The sequence below is a fragment of the Poromitra crassiceps genome (genome assembly GCF_964638095.1).
Source record: "Poromitra crassiceps genome assembly, chromosome: 1".
In the NCBI taxonomy this organism is placed as follows: Eukaryota; Metazoa; Chordata; class Actinopteri; order Beryciformes; family Melamphaidae; genus Poromitra; species Poromitra crassiceps.
Window position 1 is genome coordinate 78358269 of NC_139623.1, and position 27007 is coordinate 78385275.

Consider the following 27007-nt stretch of genomic DNA (forward strand, 5'->3'; position numbering starts at 1 on the left):
TGTGTCAGTTCCAGTCGAAGTAGTGGTAGTGGGGACTGTGTTGTGTTTGTGTCTGGTCAGGAACTGAATGCTAATGTACTAAGCTAAGCGGACCTGAGGAGTTAGTGCTGAGCTACATGCTAGATGCTGCTACAGTAGCTGTTAGGTTTCACACACAATTGCTTGAAGTGCACACTGAGACTTTGCTCATTAACTCATTGAGTGCCAATGACGACTAAAGTCGTCAATTCAAAAAGTAACGTTCAGTGCCAATGACGACTAAAGTCGTCAATTGCGTTTTTTGACGGTGGGACGTGGATCAAAGCCTCGTGCATCTCCTGTAAAAATATTGTAGCTATTGAAGGTGTATAACCTATTTTACGGACCCATTAGGTGGCGACAGTGCTCTCCAGATTAGAGAAAGTTGAGGAAGAAAAAGCAGAAAAAGCCCCGTGATGAAAGAGAAACCGATGCATGAGCCAGAGATGCACAGATTGCTCTGGCTGCCTGGAGCCAACGTTAGCTGCGAACAGCAGTCAATCCGCTCCCACAAATGTCTCTGTCTCTGCTGCATAGCTTCTCCACACGATTAGCCGCCAGAAAATAAAACCAAAGCCAAACCATTCTCATGAGAATGGTTTGGCTTTTCAGTGTCGCGCTGGGAGCCGGCGCACAAGGCTGAGCGCTCCGAAAAAAGACTGGGTGCAGCGCACTTTGAAACGCGCAGCAGAAAGCCTATAATCGGACGCAGCTTCATCCCAGCTCACAACCGAAACCCCAGAAACGCAGACGAACGCGAGCCCCATCCAGACTCCCCCGACGAGCGGCTGCCATCTGAACGTGGATCCGTGAGGCAGCAGAGCCTGCCATAGCAGGCAGCAGAGACTCGCCTGACACACGCAGCAGCCAGCACAGCGAGCAGAGCCACCAGAGACACTCCCACGGAGGAGGAGTTTGGAGTTGAGGGGGGTGTGGGTGCTGTTTATTGAAGGAAATTACTGTTCAGATGTTTCAGGTCAGAAAATATTAGTTTCAGAGTCAGTGATTTGCTTGAAATGCTTCATTTCACAATAGGCTCAATATCTCAGCTTCTAGATGGAAACGCCTGTTTTTGCTGTTTTTGACCTATCTTCTCTGGCTGATAACTAAAGAACGGAAAATGATATCAATAAACTTTTTTTTGCTGCTGATACAATAGAGTCTCATCGTTCTTTGTGCGTGTTCGGTGTTTACATAGTAATATCACACAATATTCTGTGGGCCTCGAGAAATCACTGAAAACGCTCTGAAACTCTGGCACTGGGAGCGTCCGTTCTCCAAAAGTGGCTGGCACTCAATGAGTTAAAGGAGCATTCCGTACTTTTAACAAGTTACTGTGATGGATGCATTATGGGTTTAGTTGGGATGACAGGATTACTGCACTTTTTGTATTCTTTTTCTAGAGTGTGAATGTTATTTTATATTGAATCTAATTGAAGAGTTTACTGCTAAGTACTTTATTATTTTTGATATTTTATTTAAAGGGACATTTCAAAATTTAAATAGAAACTATTACAGACATTACAGATTATAGATATTAATTTTTGATACAATGTTTATATTAATACTGAATGTATTTTCATGAGTATAAGACCGAATGGTTTATTGAATGGAAAAGTGACAAGTATTTACATTGTGTGTTTTGAACTGTTATAGAGCATTCATGGTTATATCTCTGAAGTCAAAGTCTCAAGTCAAGTCAAAGTCATTTGTCAATGTCATTAGTTTAAAGTCATGATCAAGAAAATGATACTGTGAAAAAAACATATTGTGTACCGTTGGTAGAATAAATCCTGCGGCAAAGCTGAAACAAGCCAAACAACGTGTCTCTCTGGTTTTATAACTACAGGACAGGATTTATCCGCACCACACCCTCCTGGTGCTAAGTACCAAAGATGGATTGACTGTAGCCGAGCTTAAACGGTTTCTCAGAGCACACTTAAGAGATAAAAGTAGTGCCGAATTGTTTCAGGAGCTTAGCCATGCGAAACAACAGGATAAAGAAATGCCACACCAGTTCATGTACCGTTTAATGGGGTTAAAACAGCGTGTCCTGTTCGCTTCACAGCAGAGCGAATCTGAGTTTCAGTATGACAGTAAATTAGTCCAAGGAGTGTTCCTTCACTCATTGTATCAGGGCTTAAACGAAAAGTACACTTACGTAAGGCGAGACCTTAAACCTCACATAGTCAACATGAGCATCACTGAAGATTTCATCTTAGAGATAATGACAAAGTCAGTCAGTGAGGAGGTTGAGAGACAGACACGCCTTGGTCAGACTAATAAAAACAAAACTGTCACGGTTAATGCCACACAACAGGGAGGGAAACAAAAAACACCCCAGACTCCAGCTGAGACCCCAGCCAGTGCTCTGCAGACCCAAGCAGAAGTTTCAGCCAACCGTATGGCTATCCACGAACTCACAGCTCAAGTCTCAGCCCTCACGAAAAGTCTGGAAAAAGCCCTCAACCCTGCTGTAAGCGGCCCAGAGCCTGTACGACTCATCCAACCAACACATGTACAACCAACACATGTACAACCAACACTAGTGCCTAAGGGGAGATGCCAGAAATGCATAGCCGAAGGGATTGTCAGCTGCACCCACTGCTTTAAGTGTGGCCAAGAGGGTCACAGAGCTGTTGGCTGCCTACTCAAGAGCAAGCCCTCGGGAAACTGGAGGAGGCCGCTGGGGGGGGACCACCAGTGACCTCAAACGAACCAGAGTCCCCTGTCATAGTAGCATGTCTGGAAAATGAAACTCTAACCAGTCGCAAAACATCAACAAAACCTAGAGTAAGAAGAGGAAGTCGTGAGGCAAAACTGATTGGTAGGAGATGCATGCTAACATGTTATCTTAATGGTGTGAAGACTGATATGCTACTCGATAGTGGAGCACAGGTAACCATCCTTGAAAAGTCATGGATTGAAACACACCTACCACATGTGACAATTCAGTCCTTGGACAATCTCCTTCCAGATAACACACTCCGAGTTACTGCTGCAAATGGGACTGACCTACCTTTTGAAGGGTGGGTAGAGATACTGGTCGAGATCAAAAGTGCAAAATATGGACGCTTAGCCATACAGGCACCCATGCTTGTGAGTCAGCGCTGTGTAAGTGGCTTATTGCTTGGGTTCAACGTGATCGAGGAGATCATCTTGGAAAGTCTCGAAGACCCAGGGAGTGTCAGTTTAAGTGACTTACTAGCAGAGACAATGAAACTCAAGCCAAACACAGCTGAAACGCTCGTCTCAGTTGTCAGTGAGACTCCAACCGAGTCTTTGAGCACCAAAACGGAGTCTTTGAGCATCACCGTCAAAGTTGGAAAAAAAAGGGCTCACAATTCCAAGTGGTCAAATCTGTCAAGTGAAATGTCATATCAGGTCCTGGCCAGCGGGAGGGACAATGGTATTTGAACCGGACATGTGGGGTGTTCTGCCAGAGGGACTAGACATGTTTCCTGCACTCGTGGATGTTCCCACAGGTTTCTCCAAAGCAGTGAGGATCCCAGTCCACAATCCCACAAAACATGACATTTTCCTGCCCCAAAGATCTATCTTAGGCTGTATAGAGGAAATCATGGACACTAAGCCAGTACAATTTGGTTCAAATCCCCAGCATTCACCAAACACTGCTACCAGTGACACTCAACTGTGCTCCGCCCAGATTAGACAATCTAGTGGTGCAGATGAGATACCTGATGTTGATAGCTCAACAAAGTCACACCCAAATGAAAAATGGTACCCTCCTGTCACTTTGGAACATCTTGATGAGCAGCAACAGGAGGCTGAGTTTGCGTCTGTGTGTGGATTTCAGAGGTCTCAACCAGAAAACCATCCCAGATCGTCATCCACTGCCATGAATCCAAGACTTGCTTGACAGTTTGGGGGGCAACACATGGTTCTCCATACTTGATCAAGGAAGCGCGTATGATCAAGCGTTCGTGAGCAAAGAGTCCAGACACCTGACAGCCTTCAGTACACCGTGGGGGTTATATGAATGGATACGGATTCCATTTGGATTAACCAACGCACCTGCAGCATTTCAGCGATGTATGGAGGGCGTGTTAGAAGACATCAGAGATTAATGCTGTGCACCCTACCTCGATGACGTGCTCTGTTACTCTGTCACCTTTGAAGACCACCTGAAACATCTCAGACAAGTGCTCTGTCGCATGAGAACACACGGAATAAAACTCCGTCCAGCTAAGTGCGAGTTATTCAAGAAAGAGGTGCGCTACCTTGGCCGTCTAGTGTCAGGAGAAGGGGTCAAGCTCGATCCAGAGGACTTGAAAGCTGTTGTGGCCTTGAAAGAAAGAACACCTCGCACAGTCGGAGAGCTCCACTCGCTGCTGGGGTTTCTTGGATATTACCGCTCATATATCCAAGATTTTTCCCGGCTGGCGAGGCCCTTGTTTGAGCTCCTACATAAACCTGCTGAGACTGACAAAAATAACATCAAACCTCAGACAAACAGAGGTAGAGCCAAGAAAGGAGACAGAGGACAGCTTTCGACCAAAACGCCCATCACCTGGAGAGCAGAGCACCAGAGTGTGGTGGAAAAACTGGTGGATATGCTGATTCACCCTCCCATCTTGGCCTTTCCTAATTTTGACCTCCCATTTGTGTTGCATACCGATGCGTCCAATGAGGGCCTTGGTGCCGTGTTGTACCAACGGCAAGACAACAAGCTGCGTGTGGTCGCCTATGGCTCGAGAACTCTAACACCTGCCGAGAGAAATTACCATCTCCACTCCGGAAAATTAGAGTTCTTGGCACTCAAGTGGGCAATCTGTGACAAATTCCGTGACTACCTGTACTACGCACCAACCTTTACAGTGTACATGGACAACAATCCGCTAACGTATGTTCTCAGCACAGCCAGACTCAATGCTGTCGGGCACAGATGGGTCGGTGAATTGGCTGACTTTCACTTTGATATAAAGTACAGGCCCGGAAAGATGAACACAGATGCAGACACACTGTCAAGGTATCCTCTCAGTCTTCAGGAAGGAATGAGAGAGCATACTGAGTCCATGACGCCTGATGTTGTGTCTGCAGTATAGAATGGCAGCAAGGCAGCACAGGAAAATGACGTGCCTTGGGTAGCAGCATTGCAGCTCGAAAGTGGGGGTGAAGACGCTGTACCACTGAACAGTGTTTCCTGTGTCACTCCTGAAAACATTGCAACAGCTCAACAGGAGGATCCAGCTATTAAAGAGATCATATCTTTAAAACTAAGAAACTGGACTCCAAATGAACAAGACAAACGACACATGGAAAGACAGACAAGAAGACTACTCTATGAGTGGAACAAGCTCATCGTGGAGGACGGGATTCTGTATCGACAGACTGAACAACATAGACAGTTAGTCCTCCCTGAAAAACTGAAACTCAAGGTGCTGAAGACCCTGCACAATGACATGGGCCATGTAGGTGCAGATAAGGTCACCCATCTGGCCCGAGAGAGGTTCTATTGGCCCTACATGCAAGATGACATAGAGGACTATGTGACCAAAAGATGCACTTGTATCAAACAGAAACGCCCGAATGTGCCACAGAGAGCCCCGATGGGACACATAACCACCAGTGCTCCATTCGAACTGCTCTGCATCGACTATCTCCATCTGGAGCAGAGCCAGGGCTATGAGTACATCTTGGTTATTGTCGACCACTTCACCCGCTTCGCTCAGGCGTATCCAACGAGGAATAAATCTGGCAAGACAGCAGCTGATAAGATATTTCAGGACTTCATTCCTCGCTTTGGATACCCTGAGAAGCTTCACCACTATCAGGGAAGGGAGTTCGAGAACAACAATATTCAGTAGGCTACAACAACTTGCTGGAATCGCTCATTCTCGGACTACGCCTTATCACCCTCAAGGCAACCCCGTAGAGAGGCTGAACCGGACTCTTCTACAGATGCTTCGGACTCTAGCAGAGGATAAAAAGAGTCAGTGGAAGGATCACCTGTCTCACGTCGTGCATGCCTATAATTGCACGAGACATGATGCAAATGGCTTCTCGCCATTTTTCCTTCTGTATGGCCGAAGTCCACGGTTACCTGTCGACCTACTGTTCCCACCCAAGAGAGTCTGGAACATCTGACAGACAAACATATGCACAGAAATGGGCAAAGAGAATGCGCTCTGCATACGAAATAGCTGCCAACAACAGTGAGAAGTCCTCATTAAAAGGCAAGAAACAGTACGACAGAGGTGTCAGGGGCATTGCTCTTCAGCCAGGTGACTAGGGCTGGGTTAAAAAAATCGATTCTCCGATTTTTAATCGATTTTCATTTTAATCCTCGATTATCGATTCATATGTCCAGAGATCGATTTTTTTTTTAATTAATTAATTAAATTTTTTTTTTACAGGCTAAAATATTGTGCTGTGTGTGGTAGTTGAAACATAGTTTCAAGTTGACGTTTAATTATGTTTGTAGTTGAAACAAAAACATAAATACTGTAGGCTACAAGAATGGAAATGTTTGATCATTATTAATATCTACTTTTAGAAATTATATAGGCTGAAATCAAATCACTGTGCATAATTGTGAAAGTGTCTTTATTGACAGATGAAAAGGCTGTTATTTACCCTTTGTCACCACGTGGTGAGTAAATATATGTGTAACTAAAACCATTAAAATTGACAACAGGTCTGCAACTTTTTTCCCCCATGTATCTACTTGGCTGGTTGGAAACCCCTGTGTTACATAACTGGACAGTCATGTAATTCAGGGTACAGCTCAAAAACCACGTTTTGGTATCACTAACCAAATCCAATATTGAAAATTGATCGAATCGAATCGAATCGAATCGAAATTAATCGATTCGCAACCTTGTGAATCGGAATCGAATCGATTCTTGAAATTTGAACCAATACCCAGCTCTACAGGTGACCGTGTACTGGTAAGAAATCTGTTGGAGAGAGGCGGTCCAGGGAAGTTGCGTGCCTACTGGGAGCAAGTAGTACACCGAGTTGTGGAGAGAGTTGGAGAAGGACCCGTCTACAAGGTGCAGTCCGAAAAAGGCCCCAAAACTCTGCGTGTGCTCCACAGAAATCTGCTCATGCCAGTGAATGAACTGCCCCTGGAAGAGGACCTTCCCACAGAACACTGCAGAAAAGAAAACAGAAACATACAGTTCCAGAAGTCAATGATCCATCTACAGACAGCTCTGAAGAAGAGGAGTTTACATACGACCATAACTTCCAGATCCCATGCTACAGAATGGTGACAAGATCTCAACAGCCAAAACACAGCCGGAAACCTGCAGAATCCTCCAACCCAGCCACGGCTCCGGGCCTCAGCCAATGAATTCTTCCCTGTCAGGATGGAAGCAGAGAACGATCAAGCGGAGAACGCTCAGGACGAAGGAGAGACTCAGAATGGAGTTCAAGAAGTGGAGGAAAACCGAGTTGAGGCAGAGGAGAGCCGAGGTGAGGCAGAGGGGCTCAGGAGATCGCAGCGGGCGGCAAGGCCTAAAGAGAGGTTCACCTACAGCACACTGGGACAACCATCATTTCAGCAATGGAATGCAGGGGTGAACATGCTACTGCCCAACCAGCCTGCCCCTAGTCTTCATAACATGTTTCCATTCCCATACCCAATATATCCCCAGATTCCCCACCCTTATCCATACAACTTCTATACATACGTATATTGAAAGACCACCTCTAAAAGACAGACAAATGTCAGGAGACATTCAAAAAGAAAACGGGGGAGTGTGTAATGGGGTAAAAACGTAATTATAGCTTATAGTAGTAGTATAAATAGTAGTATAAAATGGGTTAAAAAGAGATCAAACAATGCATTGAGTATAAAGTTAATGTTATTTGCATTATTAGAATGTGAAGTTAAAAACATAAAAACAGACACCCCTTAATTTTTGTTTGTTTGATAAGCAAAGGAAATGTCATTGCATTGTCATTTCATTTTACTTTCTGTCATCTAGCTTACGTAACTCATTAGGTCACTAGAGGGCGCCTAGCGCTTGAGAGGTCATCAAAACTACACGGAGACATCGCCGTAGAATAAATCCTGCGGCAAAGCTGAAACAAGCCAAACAACGTGTCTCTCTGGTTTTATAACTACAGGTGGGTTTAGATTCCTCCATAAATGTAAAGCACAACGTTATTTCATAGCTAAGCATGTTGCTTGTCTTGGTAGTGTGTCAGTTCCAGTCGAAGTAGTGGTAGTGGGGACTGTGTTGTGTTTGTGTCTGGTCAGGAACTGAATGCTAATGTGCTAAGCTAAGCGGACCTGAGGAGTTAGTGCTGAGCTACATGCTAGATGCTGCTACAGTAGCTGTTAGGTTTCACACACCATTGCTTGAAGTGCACACTGAGACTTTGCTCATTAAAGGAGCATTCCGTACTTTTAACAAGTTACTGTGATGGATGCATTATGGGTTTAGTTGGGATGACAGGATTGCTGCACTTTTTGTATTCTTTTTCTAGAGTGTGAATGTTATTTTATATTGAATCTAATTGAAGAGTTTACTGCTAAGTACTTTATTATTTTTGATATTTTATTTAAAGGGACATTTCAAAATTTAAATAGAAACTATTACAGACATTACAGATTATAGATATTCATTTTTGATACAATGTTTATATTAATACTGAATGTATTTTCATGAGTATAAGACCGAATGGTTTATTGAATGGAAAAGTGACAAGTATTCACATTGTGTGTTTTGAACTGTTATAGAGCATTCATGGTTATATCTCTGAAGTCAAAGTCTGAAGTCAAGTCAAAGTCATTTGTCAATGTCATTAGTTTAAAGTCATGATCAAGAAAATGACACTGTGAAAAAAACATATTGTGTACCGTTGGTAGAATAAATCCTGCGGCAAAGCTGAAACAAGCCAAACAACGTGTCTCTCTGGTTTTATAACTACAGGACAGGATTTATCCGCACCACACCCTCCTGGCCACCCCTAGGGCCACGGGGGGAACACATGCAACATGCCTTCACACCACGCTTTAATACGGTGATTGGCTGTCATGTAGAGGCATGCAGGAAAAGTTACGCCCACTTCAGCCGTTGTGTGTTTGTTGTGAGGCAGGCAGCGTGCGGGGCGCAGACAGTATACAAGAAGTGGAACTAGCGTTAGCCACTCAAGCTAGTCCTATCCTGGAGTACCATATGGCGAAGATGATGAAAAGCAGGGAAAGAAACATAAACAACAAGGACTGGTTTCCACAGACAAGAGAAATAATCGAGAGGTGGGTCAGCTTACCGCAAGTTGTTGTTGATGTTAGCGGTTATCAGATCCCTCAGTCTGACAAATCCATGCATCTGGCTGTGAGTTGTAGCTAGCATTAGATCGTTTAATTAACTGCCGCCGTAACGTTATGCGCAAGCGGCATTGTGTATTTTTAGCAACTCGTTAACAAACGCTGATGTCATGATAGTTTGTTGAATGTAAATGCGATTCACTTTGTGCCATTAAGGCTATATTGATAGGCTAGTCAATGCTCAACTATTGTCTTCCATGCATGAAGTGGAGCCATCTCGTCAGATTTGACAAGAATGACGTTCTGTTGCAGCAGTGAGCATTAAACACTGATCTGCAATGCTAGCATTAGATGTTTAATTAATTAGCGTTAAGTTATGTGCAAGCGGGCAGTTATCACCCATTATGTATTTTTTGCAACTCGTTAACAAATGCTGATGTCATGATAGTTTGTTGAATATAAATGGGATTCACTTTGTGCCATTAAGGCTATATTGATAGGCTAGTCAATGCTCAACTATTGTCTTCCATGCATGAAGTGGAGCCATCTCATCAGTTTGGACAAGGATAGCGTTCTGTTGCATCAGTGAGCATTAAACACTGATTTGCAACTCTCCGTTTTGCACTGAAAACTATTGCACTGATTTATTTGTTTTACATTTCTTTCCTTCGTAGTACTCCAATATTTTTTGTAGGGACGGCAATAAGTTTAGACAACTTATAGTCCCTGGAAACCAAAATCCACAAAAACCTTCTAACTATTAAATTTAGGGTCTTATGCGAGTAATTGTGTGCCTCAGAAAGTAGTTGACATTACTTTCAACCCTAACCTCAAAAATCGACACTTTTCTACAAGGTCTGGATTTCCATTTCCTCATTGAAGAGAGCGGTGTGCGCAGTGCTAAAATGCATGATCTTATCACGTCATAAGATTTAATCGAATCACACACACGCGCGCACACACACACACTGACACACACAGTAGCGCTGTGCACTCGCAGCGGCGGAGATCTCTTCCTCTCTGTCAGTAGGCTATGCGCCGAGCAACGCGCCAACGCGCGAACACACACACACACACACACACACACACACACACACACACACACACACACACACACACACATTCCATCTCTCTTTCCCTCTCTCTCTCTAGCCGTTTTCCCACATGCGTACCGGAAAATTACCTGTAAGTCAATATCGGACATTTCCCTTCACACTTCGGCTCGTGCATGTGGGAATCTATCAGTGAATTTGCCTGTATGTTGGGGGGGCGGGGGGAGCTTATTTGGGGGGTCGGCAAAACTCGAAATAAGTTCGCTTGTCAGTTGTCACACAATAAATCACACTCGTTTGACTTAAGAGCAGCGTCAAGCCGCCAGCGTAATAAACACAGCCGATTTACCCCCTCCCCTCTCTGCTCGAGAGCAGCAGCCACGGACAGACACAGCGAGAAAGGCTTGCAAGCTGCTCAACGCTTGTATGTATATGTAGAGAAAGCAAATGCACGAAGCGAAATGTGAAAGTAGTTTGCTTTGATGTGCGCGAATGATTAGATGATGCACTTTGAAGAAGTTGGGATCCGTGTCTGAGAGAAATAGTTGCTGGTTCGATGTTTATCCGTTCACCTGCGTCGCGTTGAAGCACTTTTTACAGACTGGCTTCGTTTGATGTGTCCGGGGTTGCCTTCGGAAATCAGCAAGCTGACATACTGCTCTTATTAGGCTATCACAAGATAATTTCGCCAGTTTGCTTTAATGTGCGCGAATGATTAGATTATGCCCGCTGGAACATTAAGCAACGTGTGTAGGCTACTCCTCGCCCATGATTGAAGGACCGCTGTCGCAGAAAATGATTGGACCCGTTTCCACTTGCGTCCCCTTAAGAGCATACCGCTCTTCTGACTGGCTCGAAACTGGTGAAATGTCGGCGATGACGGGGTCGCGCTTATACCGGCACGGCGCCTTTCTCACATGCAGGCATTAGACCACGTTCCGGTCATTTTGCGGTACAAAGCGCATGTGGGAAAAGGGCTTGTGAGGAGGAGACCTGCTACAGACGGGACACGCCCACACAGTCCGCGGGAGAAAATACACTCTAAAATCTAATTGATTCTCATGACTTTTGCCATGACTGTCAAACCTAAATTTATATACTTTGCGACGTTCATCATCGTTCAATTTTGGCTGGTGGCTTATTAACATAGGTTCATGTGATGTGATGAACTCAAAATGCTAAATAATAAAAAAAAATATTTCTGGTTTCCAGGGACTTTAAAGTTATGTTAAATACAGTAGGATTTATTTTTTTCTGCTGTAAAACTTGAAAAAGAAAAACCCTGAAAGATTTGTATCATAATTGTCAATGTGTAATGCAGTTTTATTTTTGTTCAAATGGATTTTTCTAAAAATTGGTATCGAAAAAAGTATCGTTCAGGAACCGGTATCGAAATCAAAGTATCGAAACGGTATCGATATTGAAAAATGTTGAACGATACCCAGCCCTATTCCTCACTGAACAGTCCACTGAGTGGTTGGAGTTAAGGGCCTTGCTCAAGGGCACCTCAGTGGTGGTAATGCACTGTCTTTTCACTTTTCCCCACCCAGATTTATCCTGCCGGTCCCAGGGATTTGAACCGACGACCTTCCAGTCACACGCTCGCTTCTCTACCCTTGAGGCTACCACTGCTGCCCATATGGATCACCGGTGATGATGGATGTGCACCTAAAGAGCATGTGTTCATGCTGCCAGATTTACCTCAGCAGGCCAGATCACAGTGGGCTGAGAGTCCTCCAACTGCAGCGATTTCTCAACCACTGCATACTTCTCCACCTAGAACACACAAGGAAATCTGTCTGGGTTGTTTTGCCCTTATGTGATGACTGTGAGTTTAGCAGGGTTTATTTGACGCCGTGTGGGATGTGTGAACGTGTGTGTGCACAGAAGAGTACTGAGCTACTTACATCGATTTCCTTCGGTACACTTAGCTGGCAGTTGTTTTGTTTCCACATGTCAACACACTGCAGGTGAGGACAGCCACGGAAGGGAGAGAGAGAGAGGAAGACAGGAAGACAAGGAAAACAAAGAGAGGTATGAACAAAAACAAGTGAGAGAGCATCATCACAGCATTGCCCTGACCTAACATTTTAAATGAGGCAGATGTGTGTATAGACGGTTTTCACCAGCTGCAACCCCACAGCACTTCCTTTTTCTCAGCTTCTTCTTCTGTGTTTTATGGCGGTTGGCATCCTTAAATGTTGCATTACCACCACCTGAATTGTATCAGCTTCACAGTGCTAACTATTTACAGTGTCCACTTTCTCAGCTATTCAGGGGAAAACACTGACATAGCCTACTTCTATTTTTGCTATGTAAACGTTTAAATGTAAAGAGAGGTCTATGCGTGCAATAACGTACTGATAGTCAGCTTACTCTGTAACATGTAGCTTTTATTAGCCTCTCAGGCTAGCTCCGGGGCAACAACGCTTCCTACCCAGCGTGTGCACGTCTTTCCGACAGGGGTGGTTGTTAAGTTAAGTTAAGTTAAGTTAAGTTATCATTTATTTTATCCCCTTGGGGAAATTCATCCTCTGCATTTGACCCATCCTCTACTAGGAACCTTCCTAGAACTAGGAGCAGTGGGCAGCCACTGTGCAGCGCCCGGGGACCAACTCCAGTTCTTTTGCCAGTACCTTGGCCAGGGGCACTGACAGGAGTATTAACCCTAACATACATGTCTTTCTTGATGGTGGGAGGAAACCGGAGCCCCCGGAGAAAACCCACACGGACACGGGGAGAACATGCAAACTCCACACAGAAAGGACCTGGGACGGACCGGGGTTCGAACCCGGGACCTTCTTGCTGTGAGGCAACAGTGTTAACCACTGAGCCACCGTGCCGTCCATTATTAGTTATTATTAGTTATGGCAACTATCAACAACAACAACTACTACTAACTACTACAAGACATAAAGACCGAAATAGGCTACCTTTGTTACTGTGTCTGTTGGAGACACGGCCTAATGTTAACATTTAATATGAGCCGAATATCAGCCTGCGCTCATACAGGAAGTAAACCGGATATTCAGGTGGGTTGTGACGGTTGTTATTGTTGTCAAGTTAAAACTGTCTATATGATTGTCTGTCTGTGGGTTACTGACGTTTCCAATCTTGGAGATCTTGAGGTCTATTACAGGGGCAGGTTTCCTCTCCTTCCTCCTCTGTAGGTAGTCATAGAGCCGGAGCTGTGGAGGCATGGGCAGGTGGGACAGCTCCTGCTGCCTGTTCAGGGCCGCCCGAGAGTGCCTCTTAAAACACCTAGAACACACACACACACACACGGCTCAGCGCAGGATATGACATCACAGCACAAGCATGCGCAAGCTCAAGGCTATAGGCTCAATTTCCTTCTTCTGATTCATTCATTTCATTTTTCCTTTCACAATGATAGACCATTCATTCTCAACTGTTTTTTCTACATATTTATACAATTACAACTACTAGAATTTATAACCTCTTCCTCTCATTTCTTCTCCTCGTCTCCCATCCTCTCATCTCTCCCCCCTTGTATCCTCTCCTCTCCTCTCCTCTCCTCTCCTCTCCTCTCCTCTCCTCTCCTCTCCTCCATGGTGGGACACACAAACCACTCTCCAATTATAGTAGTGGAATGTATACATATTTGAATTGATTGAACTGAAAGTGAATTGACCCCTGACCTTGGGCAGGGTTCCCACACCTTCTTCAACATCAAATTCAAGGACTTTCAAGGCCCGATTGCCCAAATTCAAAGACCAAACACGGCATAGTTTGAGACTATATGTGGTCTCTTGCCTTCTCTAACACAGCACAGCAAAACAATGTGTGGTATTGTGTAAGTTGAGCGATAGAGACAGCCTTATTTACGAGTTGAAGAGCTAAGTCACTCCTGATTTTTCTTCATTCATTCCAGGGTTTTTCCTGGCTCAAAATGATGTGGACGTTGTACTAGAGCCCGACCGATATGGGATTTTTGAGAAACCCCTAAATTCAAGCATTTTCAATGACCCATGTCTATTTTCAAAAACATTTTATACATCGTCCCCCCCCACCAATTCACAAACTTTCAAGGATTTAAAGGACCCGTGGGAAGCATACTTGTGAGTGAGTGCTTGTGTGTCTAATACCGTTTCATAGAGCGAGTGTTCATTTTCTGTTTGTTGTATAGCAGGCGGTTGGCGGTGCAGCTGACAGAGATGGAGGGGTCCAGACAGAGTGGCTCGGCGGTGGCCAGAATCAACTGACTCTCCAACTGCAATTTGTCATCCTGCAGCAGAGATAACACACTTTAGTTTAGACAATGCCAGTGGAAGGTGGCTGAGGCCAATGAGAGTCAAGGCTTTGACAAGATAATATTGTAGTAGTGCACAGTTAAGGGTCAGGTAATCTGCCATTAGCTAAGGCAGAGGGTAAGTTAAAATAAAACACCAGAGAAAGACTTTGTAGGAAAAACTGAAAATTCATTTTATATTCTATTGAGCCAAAAGACATGCTTTACTTTAGATAGATTACCGGTAGGTCATCGTCAGATGAGCCCAACTGCCTTTTGCTCTATTGGATTGTTCTCCATTGTGGGACTTTACACGGCTCTCTGAGGACTGAGGGGCGCAACTCATCTCAGCCGTGACCAACTCCACTTCCATTGCCAGTGCCTTGCTCAGAGGCACTGACAGGAGTATTAAGCCCAACATATATGTCTTTGACAGGAGTATTAAGCCGAGCATATATGTCTTTGACAGGAGTATTAAGCCGAGCATACATGTCTTTGACAGGAGTATTAAGCCCAACATATATGTCTTTGACAGGAGTATTAAGCCCAACATATATGTCTTTGACAGGAGTATTAAGCCCAACATACATGTCTTTGACAGGAGTATTAAGCCCAACATATATGTCTTTGACAGGAGTATTAAGCCCAACATACATGTCTTTGACAGGAGTATTAAGCCCAACATATATGTCTTTGACAGGAGTATTAAGCCGAGCATACATGTCTTTGACAGGAGTATTAAGCCCAACATATATGTCTTTGACAGGAGTATTAAGCCGAGCATACATGTCTTTGACAGGAGTGTTAAGCCGAGCATACATGTCTTTGACAGGAGTATTAAGCCCAACATACATGTCTTTAACAGGAGTATTAAGCCCAACATATATGTCTTTGACAGGAGTATTAAGCCCAACATACATGTCTTTGACAGGAGTATTAAGCCCAACATACATGTCTTTGACAGGAGTATTAAGCCCAGCATACATGTCTTTGACAGGAGTATTAAGCCCAACATACATGTCTTTGACAGGAGTATTAAGCCCAGCATACATGTCTTTGACAGGAGTATTAAGCCCAACATACATGTCTTTGACAGGAGTATTAAGCCCAACATACATGTCTTTGACAGGAGTATTAAGCCCAACATACATGTCTTTGACAGGAGTATTAAGCCCAACATACATGTCTTTGACAGGAGTATTAAGCCCAACATACATGTCTTTGACAGGAGTATTAAGCCCAGCATACATGTCTTTGACAGGAGTATTAAGCCCAACATACATGTCTTTGACAGGGGTATTAAGCCCAACATACATGTCTTTGACAGGAGTATTAAGCCCAACATACATGTCTTTGACAGGAGTATTAAGCCCAACATACATGTCTTTGACAGGAGTATTAAGCCCAACATACATGTCTTTGACAGGAGTATTAAGCCCAACATACATGTCTTTGACAGGAGTATTAAGCCCAACATACATGTCTTTGACAGGAGTATTAAGCCCAACATACATGTCTTTGACAGGAGTATTAAGCCCAACATATATGTCTTTGACAGGAGTATTAAGCCCAACATACATGTCTTTGACAGGAGTATTAAGCCCAACATACATGTCTTTGACAGGAGTATTAAGCCCAACATACATGTCTTTGACAGGAGTATTAAGCCCAACATATATGTCTTTGACAGGAGTATTAAGCCCAACATACATGTCTTTGACAGGAGTATTAAGCCCAACATACATGTCTTTGACAGGAGTATTAAGCCCAACATACATGTCTTTGACAGGAGTATTAAGCCCAACATACATGTCTTTGACAGGAGTATTAAGCCCAACATACATGTCTTTGACAGGAGTATTAAGCCCAACATACATGTCTTTGACAGGAGTATTAAGCCCAACATACATGTCTTTGACAGGAGTATTAAGCCCAACATACATGTCTTTGACAGGAGTATTAAGCCCAACATACATGTCTTTGACAGGAGTATTAAGCCCAACATACATGTCTTTGACTTTGATGATGATGATGAAAACATGATTAGAGCTAGAAGTCAATATAGTTTGCAGATATGACAAAGTTTGAATTGCAATAGGAGTGTGTTGCCAGGCAGCCCATGTGGGCACAACAATTAAATATCCACCACATCTATATTATTTTGTATATATATGCATATATGCAACTAAATGTTACGAGCTGTGTGAAATCAGGATGAGGGTTGAATTGAGAGAGAGAGAGAGAGAGAGTCATGTCTGGATAGAGAAGAGTCAAAGGAGATGAGACTTGGCATTTTGTTTCTAATTGAGATAATACACAGGCCACTTTACCTGTGTCCATTTGTGGTGGTCAGTGGTCATAGCATGGACATCACAGATAAGAGTCTGCAGAGGAAACAACACATATGAACAACTTGGCCTTCTTATGGCGGTCAATTGATTGACTCTTTGATGTTTTAATTCCAACTGGAATTCTCTGGAAACCAGAAATATTTTTTTTTATTATTTAGCATTTTGAGTTCATCACATCACAGGAACCTATGTTAATAAGCCACCAGCCAAATTTGAACGATGATGAACGTCGCAAAGTATATGAATTTAGGTTTGACAGTCATGACAAAAGTCATGAGAATCAATTAGATTTTAGACTCTCTTTTCTCCCGTGGACTGTGTGGGCGTGTCCCGTGTGTGTGCGTGCAGCCAGGACTGCAGCTCCTCCGAGAGAGAGAGAGCGAGAGAGAGAGGTTGGGAGGGAAACAGAGAGAGAGAGAAGGAAAGAGAGATGGAGTGTGTGTGTGTGTGTGTGTGTGTTCGCTCGTTGCATGACAGAGAGGATGAGAGACTGCCGCTGCGATTGCACAGCGCTACTGTGTGTGTGTGTGTGTGTGTGTGTGACACCCCTGTGTGTGCGTGCAGTAGAGAGCTGCAAACCCGAGGGTACCCTCGCGGGGCCCTCGGGCCGACCAAAACGGGCCGAGGTCGGGCTTGTTTTTTATTTATTTTTAATTACGGTAATAGGTCCGGGCCGGGCCGGGCCGGGGTCGGGCCGTTTCAATAATTCAATTAAATAATGTTGTATTAACGTACTCGCTTGATTTGACACAGCAGAGCACAGTCAGACAAAGAGGAGGAGTGCACAGACACTCCCCCAGCCACACAGTCACACACAGACCCTCACGTGACCTTAGTAGCTGTAGACGGCTCCCAAAGAGAGATAGCGAGAGAAACAAGCCGTTTGTGCCGTGTCCGTCCATGTACAGCGAGCGGACAGCTCCCGAACACAGAGAGAGAGAGAGTCAAATAGAGAGACAGACAGAGAGAGAGGCTGCGCAGGACGGCCGCGCGGCGACGCAGCACGCGGAACAGAGAGGGAGAGAGATGTGTCATTATATCGTAATATTGGCTTCGGGCCTCGCAACGGGCTCGGGCCAATTAATTTTATAACTCCTCCGGGCCGGACCGGGCACGGGTCTGCATGTCACGGGCCGGGGAGGGCTCGGGCCGAAATTTCAGGCCCGCGCAGCTCTCTAGCGTGCAGCCAGGACTGCAGCTCCTCCGAGACAGAGAGAGCGAGAGAGAGAGGGAGGGAGGGAAACGGAGAGAGAGAGGAGACAGAGAGAAGGAAAAAGAGATGGAGTGTGTGTGTGTGTGTGTGTGTGTGTGTGTGTGCGCGTGCGTGTGACAGTGAGAGAGAGAGAGAGCAGGCAGCATACACAGGCACACAGAGCGGGAGGTACGGCTCTGGCGGGAGGGAGACAGACAGACACTGAGCGAGCGCTGTGATTGGCCAAATCTTATGACGTGATAAGATCATTCAGTTTAGCACCGCGCGCACCGCTCTCTTCAATGAGGAAGTGGAAATCCAGACCTTGTAGAAAAGTGGCGATTTTGGGGCTTTTGGTTGAAAGTAATGTCTCCTACTTTCTGAGGCACACAATTACTCACATAAGACCCTAAATTGAATAGTTAGAAGGTTTTTGTGGATTTTGGTTTCCAGGGACTTTAAATAGTACCGTAAATTCCGGACTATAAGGCGCACCGGTATATAAGCCGCAGCAGCAAAATTGACTGTTTTTTACATATATAAGCCGCACCGGACTATAAGCTGCGGGTGTTTTGATGTTTAATTACCATATGTAAGGGTTCGTGCACAGAGAGGAATGTTGGGAAAGAGATGGCTGTTTGGGGAAGCTCCCATTTATTAACATTTCAACAAAATCTGCATTACGGTAGGCTACTATAAGAAGCTCCCATTTATTAACATTTCAACAAAATAAATATAAAAAATAAAACAATAATAATAATAATAAAACAATCCTCAAAAGGATAATGTGCTGTAAACAATAAAACAATCCTCAAAAGGATAATGTGCTGTAAACAATAAAACAATTCTCAAAAGGTTAAGGTAAGGTGCAGTAAACAAATTAACTGGAAAACAATAATATAATAAGGTGCTGTCAACAATCAAACCAGGTACCGTAATCCTTGTCTTCATCTTTTAGGTGAAGGTGCAGCGTCAAAAACAGAGTCAGAGTCAAAGTCAAGTCACTAATCCTCGTCTTCCTCTTCTTCCTCCGTACTGAAACCAGCAAAGTCCTCAACTTCAGTGTCGGAAACGAACAGGTTCAGGGTGGCTTCGTCAACCACTCTCCTCTCTCCTTCGTTGTCACTCTCAAAACCAAGGAACTCCTCTTCGTCACTGTCGGTGTCGGAATCGAACAGCCTCTGAAGGCGCCCAGCTGTGCCGGCGTCATCATCACGCAGCAGTCCAGCCTTTCGGAACCCGTTGGTGATCGTGGATGTTTTCACACTCCTCCACGCTGTCAGGATCCACTGGCAAACTTGAGCGAAAGTTGCTTTTCGCATGCGACCAGTTTTGGTGAATGATTTATCGCCGCTCGTCATCCACGCCTCCCACTGAACGCGTAGTGCCACTTTGAACGCACGATTGACACTGATGTCAAGTGGCTGCAGATGCTTCGTTGTGCCCCCAGGAATCACAGCTGGAATGGAGTTTGTGGTCTTGATGGCTGCTTTCACGGAATCTGTTATATGAGCCCTCATGCTGTCGAGAACGAGCAAAGCTTTTTTTTGGTGAAAGAATCCTCCAGGGCGCTTGACGTAGCACTCAGCCAGCCACTCCTTCATGACACTTTCCATCATCCACCCTTTCTTGTTGACTCTGAGGCATATCCCACTGGCAATTTTCTCTTTCGGCATCGTAATCCGCTTAAAAATCACCATTGGCGGCAGCTTTACTCCAGATGCAGAGCAGGCCAGAACACAAGTGAAATTCGTTCTCTCGTGCCCAGTGGTTCTCAATGTGATCGACGATTCACCTTTCTTGTTAACAGTCCGAGTGAGTGGCAGGTCGAACGTCAAAGGCACTTCATCCATATTTATGATCTGCTCCGGTTCGATGGAATATTCCTTGATCTTCCTTTGTGTGAATTCGCCGAAGTTTGTGATTTTCTCCTGGTAGTCGGGAGGGAGTTGTTGGCACACAGTAGTTCTGCGTCGTGTGAATTTCTGCGTACCTTCCCCATGGTAAGTGAGAGAGAGTTGCTTCTACTGCTCGTCTTGTTGTGATTCCGGGCTGCTGATGAACTTTGAACCGGTAGGAGTAACCGGTTGATTTCCGCCAATGATGTCAAGTCTTTCATACACAAAGGCAATTCAATGTGCTTTACTAAAAAATAATCGAAAAAACAAGCAGCAAAGCAATGCACATAAAATGTGCTGATGAAGCTGTGTAACCTGTAAAATCCATCGTTTTTGGAGGTCACCGAGTGGCCGTTTGCTTACCGTAATTACCATATGTAAGGGGTCACGCACAGAGGGGATTGTCGGGAAAGAGATGGCTGTTTGAGGAAGCTCCCATTTACCGTATTACCGTAACATTTCAACAAAACAACATAACACAACACCACCTTTGTTTATTTTTACAGTGCACACAGTGTCCGCGGTGTGGTGAAAAGAGGGCAAGAGAGGAAATTAAAACAGAAGTGGATTTATAGTTAGAAAGAGTGCTAAAAAAGAGAGATTTTATTTGTATTTTTTTTTCTTTTTTTCTGAAAAAATCCATAGATAAGCCGCACCGTTATATAAGCCGCAGGGCCAAAAAACGGGGGAAAAGCCGCGCTTATAGTCCGGAATTTACGGTATTTGCAAATACTTTTTCTTATGGTTTGTTTTAGCCTACTTGAGTGGGGTTTTCCCACATAGGACAATGCACTGTCACAGAGTTTAGACAACTGTAGTCAAGTATTTGCAGGTCAATTTGATATACTTTTCTGTGACTGCCAACTCCTGACATTATCTGAATTTTCTTGATGTGGTAAACCCCGCCCACCTGGTACCATGCATTTGAACCCAGATGCTAAAAGAATGATTTGAAACTACTATTGCTACTACTATGCAGTTATGCCAGTAATCCACAGATGTGTTTCCACTTGTATGTTGTTTCCTGATGGATTGTCTGGTGCTTTACCTGCATGGTTGGCCGTAGCAGGATGTGTCTGCTCTGATAGGTGGGCATCTTGGAATTGCCAGACTGCCTGTAATCTCTCACTTCTACTATCACACAGCCACAGTGGAAGATGTTCACCTGGGACACAACGTGCATACCAGATATTAACCAACACAGACAGACAAAAAAAAAGAATCGTCTAGGAGATGACATTGAAAAACTATGTAAGCCATGCGTGGGAATCTTGCACAGTCTTAACCACAGCCACCAATGGGGGGAAAAGAAAAGTGCAAGTTATGCTGTTGTTTTTTTAGATACGTATATGAAATGCAAATATGAAACATGTCTGAAGCCTTTGCCTGAGCTGTAGGGTACTTGCATCACTGTAAGCACATTTGTATAACTTTCAATTAAATTTGGTTTCTGATGCAGTGAAATACATTTAAAAAACTATTAAATTAACTATGCAAGTGTGTGTATGTATAATTGTGTGTGTGCGGATAAGCATACACACCTGCGACTTCTCCAACAGATCCACCAGAATAGGTGGCAATTCCTCAGCATCCAGGTACTCCAGCAGTTCTCCTTCTTCATATGGCAGACGGATAGTTTCAGAGTCTAGAAAGTATGAAGGAAAAAAAACATGTATAACAGGTGAGATGGTTCTTCTTCATATGACAGACGGATAGTTTCAGAGTCTAGAAAGTATGAAGGAAAAAAAACATGTATAACAGATGAGATGGTTCGTCTTCATATGACAGACGGATAGTTTCAGAGTCTAGAAAGTATGAAGGAAAAAAACATGTATAACAGGTGAGATGGTTCTTCTTCATATGGCAGACAGATAGTTTCAGAGTCTAGAAAGTATGAAGGAAAAAAACATGTATAACAGGTGAGATGGTTCTTCTTCATATGACAGACGGATAGTTTCAGAGTCTAGAAAGTATGAAGGAAAAAAACATGTATAACAGATGAGATGGTTCTTCTTCATATGGCAGACAGATAGTTTCAGAGTCTAGAAAGTATGAAGGAAAAAAAACATGTATAACAGGTGAGATGGTTCTTCTTCATATGGCAGACAGATAGTTTCAGAGTCTAGAAAGTATGAAGGAAAAAAAACATGTATAACAGGTGAGATGGTTCTTCTTCATATGGCAGACAGATAGTTTCAGAGTCTAGAAAGTATGAAGGAAAAAAAACATGTATAACAGGTGAGATGGTTCTTCTTCATATGGCAGACAGATAGTTTCAGAGTCTAGAAAGTATGAAGGAAAAAAACATGTATAACAGATGAGATGGTTCTTCTTCATATGGCAGACAGATAGTTTCAGAGTCTAGAAAGTATGAAGGAAAAAAAACATGTATAACAGGTGAGATGGTTCTTCTTCATATGGCAGACAGATAGTTTCAGAGTCTAGAAAGTATGAAGGAAAAAAAACATGTATAACAGGTGAGATGGTTCTTCTTCATATGACAGACGGATAGTTTCAGAGTCTAGAAAGTATGAAGGAAAAAAACATGTATAACAGATGAGATGGTTCTTCTTCATATGGCAGACGGATAGTTTCAGAGTCTAGAAAGTATGAAGGAAAAAAAACATGTATAACAGGTGAGATGGTTCTTCTTCATATGGCAGACAGATAGTTTCAGAGTCTAGAAAGTATGAAGGAAAAAAAACATGTATAACAGGTGAGATGGTTCTTCTTCATATGACAGACGGATAGTTTCAGAGTCTAGAAAGTATGAAGGAAAAAAAACATGTATAACAGGTGAGATGGTTCTTCTTCATATGGCAGACGGATAGTTTCAGAGTCTAGAAAGTATGAAGGAAAAAAACATGTATAACAGGTGAGATGGTTCTTCTTCATATGGCAGACGGATAGTTTCAGAGTCTAGAAAGTATGAAGGAAAAAAACATGTATAACAGATGAGATGGTTCTGGTACACACAGAAAAGAAGAACACCTTCTTTGCTTCTGAGGGATTGACACCAAATCCTGATGTTTACTGTTGCTGCTCTAAAACTCAAATACATTTTTTGTTTAAATGAAGTGGTGTTTTTCCCCACACTTGACAAATTGCCTTATCTGTCTCAGATAGGCCTACCGTGTATTTAAGGGGATTACGTTGCTGAAAGTTCACTTGCTTATTTACTAAAAAAGGCTTAATTAAAAAAGCAGGTACAGGTAACTGATTGAGTTCTCTCACCAGATCCATTCTTGCCCCTGAGCATTAGAGAGTAGCCTTCATTCCCAGGGTACAGGTTGACCACCAGACATGATACGGACTCCTGAGACACCAGCTTCTCCAGTAGATTCACATTTCTCCTTAAATTCTTCAGGAAGGCAAAACAAAAAGCAGACAGAAGAAAGCAATTGAAGCAGTGGAATTGAAGCAGTGGAACCTCATTTTGAACTTAGAACTTCCAAGTCACAAAAAGAAACAAACAGTAATAATGTTTAAAAAAAAAGTGTAAGATATTGCTCCAATTGCTGAAATTAGATTTTCTGAACATAATTTGAAAGCAATCTTTACAATGTCCTCACGGTATCAGATAAACTGCATGCATGTTTCATGGTGTGAATAGGCTCTGGTCCCAATAATTAACAAAGTTTAGCATCCCAAACATTATATTCTTCCAAAAAACACTCATTCCAGACAGTACACTGGGATGGACAAGGTTCTAATGCAAGTGCATAAATACACATGTATAACTGAGATCAAGTCTAACAATACAAACCTTTAACTCTGGCTCGTTCTCACATTCCTCTATGTACAGCTCATAGAGCTTCTGATACAAACTCTTCCTCCCACCGGATGAGATTCTTCTTTTGGCTGGTCGTTGTCGAGCACTTTCAACAATGTACTGCATAACAGATAATACACTGTGTTAATGCATGATGGAATAGGTAGTACATACATGAATATCACAATTAATATGCATAATCAGTGTGGTGTCAGACACACACACACTTTTTCCTTTCAAATACACACACAAAATATTGAACAGCCCCTTACCTCGGCTCGATCCAATGCATACTCCAAAACTTGTTGCTATGAGTGAAAATAATAATCCATTTAAACACAGGTCAAGCTCCAATGGGCAGACAAATGAATATGGAATGTATTGGTCACTCAGGGTTGAAGTTAAATAATGTAATCTGGTGTAAACACAATATCAGTGTGCATGTTCAGGCTAGCAATGCATACGTGTAATAAAACGACCTAACAGAAATGCAGCTTACCATTGTGGTCCACCCCGCCAGTTGCAAGGCGAGTGACGGTAGACGATGCGTCCTGTCTGCCCCACACTGTCACCTTCCTAAAGTGACCATTCACACCCTGCACCCGAACACGGCACATAATTGTCACAAGCAGCACAAAGACACAGCAATCGGCATATACATGAACACCATATGAACACGCATGTCCTCGGTGTTAAGTTGTTAGGAGGACATTACAGTAATGACAGACAAGAGGAGAGCTGCACTCACTCAGGTGCCAGACACAGACAGCTAACTGGGCTCTCCAGCTAAACACTTTCATGTCAGTTGTTTAACCGTTTGGAGACATTCCGTAGGTTTCAATAGAATAAAAGTGCACAACATGCAAATCTGGGTACCGTCGTTAGTCAACTCAGACGATAGTGAGCAGAGGCAGGCGAGTGGCTAAACACAGCAACAAGCTCGCTGATGCCTGATGGTGGCTAACATGGCTAACGTTAGCATGCTAGCCTGTTCCTGGCAAGCTGCAAGTTATCATCTACACTATTTGTCATCTTTGACACAAACCGTTGCAGCGACGTCAATCTTAACCAATAGGACGGACTTGCCTTTCAGATTGCATAGCGGTCGACTGTAACTCCAATGCAAGGAAACGAAATGAAATTGAAATGTGTCTTCATTGAAAAAAAGTCAAGCAGCAGCCATTTTCTTCCAGTGTGACAACAACAGCTAAACTTCCGGTTTGGGCAGTGGTGGGCGGAGCCAAAGAGCGTGGGCGGAGTCAAAGAAGGTGCCTGCTGCCTGTTTCATGACTATCAATGTTCATAACATGTTCATAACTAACATTTTATTCAAAGCAACAATTCTTCAATTCTACACCAACATGTTCCTTCTATAGTCATTTTAATAGCCATAGTGAGTAATCGGATTACAAACGAAGAATTTTACTTAGTGCAATGTAGTGCAGCGATCACATCAATAGCAGAAGATGGCACAAACAGAAAATCTCAAATTATAAATTATAAAGTGCAAAGTGCAAGTCATTTAAAGTTACATATAATGGGGAGGGGGGTATAGTGTCCATATATTGTGTCCCCAGTTGTTGCAGAGCTGGTTGTGCTCGGGGGGGAGAGAAAGTCGTGATTTGTGGGAGCTTTTGGGTCTCATCGAAGAGGCAGATTTTTTCAAATCAGTTATCTAATCAATGAGCTTACTAAAAGGCAAAAAGTGTGAAATTACACAATGAAAATGTAAAAAAAAACTGACATCTTAGAACTTTTGACTCTACTGTACATCCCACCCCCTCCATGTGTAGCAGTTTGCATTCTGAGGTATTCTGCACAGCAGTTTGCAACTGCTCATGAACTGATGCAAATACTCCTTTATAGTCAAACAGATCTAGACACGGCTTCACCATTAACTGTTGAGCCCTAAACTATGATTACAATTTTCAATTTGACAGAAAATTACCATGCCAAAAAAAGCAAAACATTTGAGAGAATAGAGATAGGGTAACCTATCTGAGAATCTCTTACAGATGTGGGTTGCAGATATCGATCAAAGGCTAAAAAGCCCTATTCAGCAGTATACTGCATTGTACGAACAATCAAAGACTAATCAGATGGCTGACTGCTAGGTAAAAAGCGGAAACAGCAGTTGCAGGTCCGGCATATACGGAAACGGTCTGTGCTCCAAAAAACAATTCCGCTCTGAAAACAGAGGCATCATCTTACACATAAATGAGCAAACCTTCATGTACCGATATCTCTGTATGAGTATCAGATTTTTTAATTAGGTAAGTAAAGGAATAGTTGTTGTTTTTTTTACTCTAGCCTTACTTACCACTTATCAATTATGATGTTGATTGGTAGAGTTCTTTCTCAGCACAATCCATCCTGTTCCTCATAGCTCTGGAAATTTGGACAAAAACGAAAGCAAGGTCAGTAGGGGTCACGCTGCTGTATGCACAAGCTGACTGAGGCTTGAGGAACAGCATGGATTGTGCTGAGAAAGAGCTCACCAATCAACATCATCACTGCTAAGTAGCAAATAGGGTAATTAGACTTTAAAAAATGTGAACTATCCCTTTAAGGCAGACCAAATGGTACAAGAAAATTGCTAATTGCCAATGCCAAAATGAGTGAACAGATTCGTTACTGATGGAGCACACCTGAGTGGAGTTGGAATCAGGCAGGGAAGTGGACTATGAAAGCCCTCTGGGGAGAGAGAGGAGATGCTGCATGCCACCTCTGTGAGCAAGGCCTGACTAAATGGCCAATTAGTGATAGTGTGCTCCAACTGGTATCAGAACTAGAGTGGTAGTAAATAAATGTGACGCGAGTTATCTACTGTAGCTATGTAGCTAATCCACAAAAATAAAATAACTAAAACCAAATAACACAATATAACAATAACACTGTAGCAAGAATCTGAAACAAATTGCCAGATACAGGCGGTGAGATCCGCCGGATCTGGCACTAGATCTGGCGGATCTCAGAAGACTAATTTAGCTCTTCCCCTTTGAGAGAGAGCCTGGTGACACGAGGTTAGCTGACTGCTGAAACAGCTGCCTCAGTTCAGTAAGTGCAACAGATTCAAGCATGTTATTGCCCTTAAGTTTACATCCGGCGCTCCCCCCCCACACTGCATTCAGTCAGGTTCCCCTAAGTGCACTCCCAAAGTTTGAAGTCGATCTGACAGTTCTCGAGATACACGAAGGACAGACATACATAAGTCGATTGGACGGACAGTCC

General features: G+C 43.4%; 1 protein-coding gene across 2 annotated transcripts in view; it reads right to left on the reverse strand.

Moving 5' to 3' along the window:
• The window catches only part of supt20 (SPT20 homolog, SAGA complex component), a 51472-nt gene extending 26503 nt beyond the window's left edge, over positions 1-24969 (reverse strand). For both annotated transcript variants that reach the window (XM_083649678.1, XM_083649677.1), the window contains exons 1-12: positions 24863-24969; positions 24276-24372; positions 24049-24084; positions 23771-23896; positions 23239-23365; positions 21546-21649; positions 21053-21169; positions 16894-16947; positions 14421-14560; positions 13419-13575; positions 12222-12278; positions 12016-12090 (exon numbers count right to left, since the gene is read on the reverse strand). In XM_083649678.1, coding sequence (XP_083505804.1) covers positions 12016-12090; positions 12222-12278; positions 13419-13575; positions 14421-14560; positions 16894-16947; positions 21053-21169; positions 21546-21649; positions 23239-23365; positions 23771-23896; positions 24049-24084; positions 24276-24278 — 996 coding nt within the window. In that variant the 5' untranslated portion in view covers positions 24279-24372; positions 24863-24969. The remainder of the gene's footprint in view (positions 1-12015; positions 12091-12221; positions 12279-13418; positions 13576-14420; positions 14561-16893; positions 16948-21052; positions 21170-21545; positions 21650-23238; positions 23366-23770; positions 23897-24048; positions 24085-24275; positions 24373-24862) is intronic.
• Positions 24970-27007: the final 2038 nt, after the last annotated feature.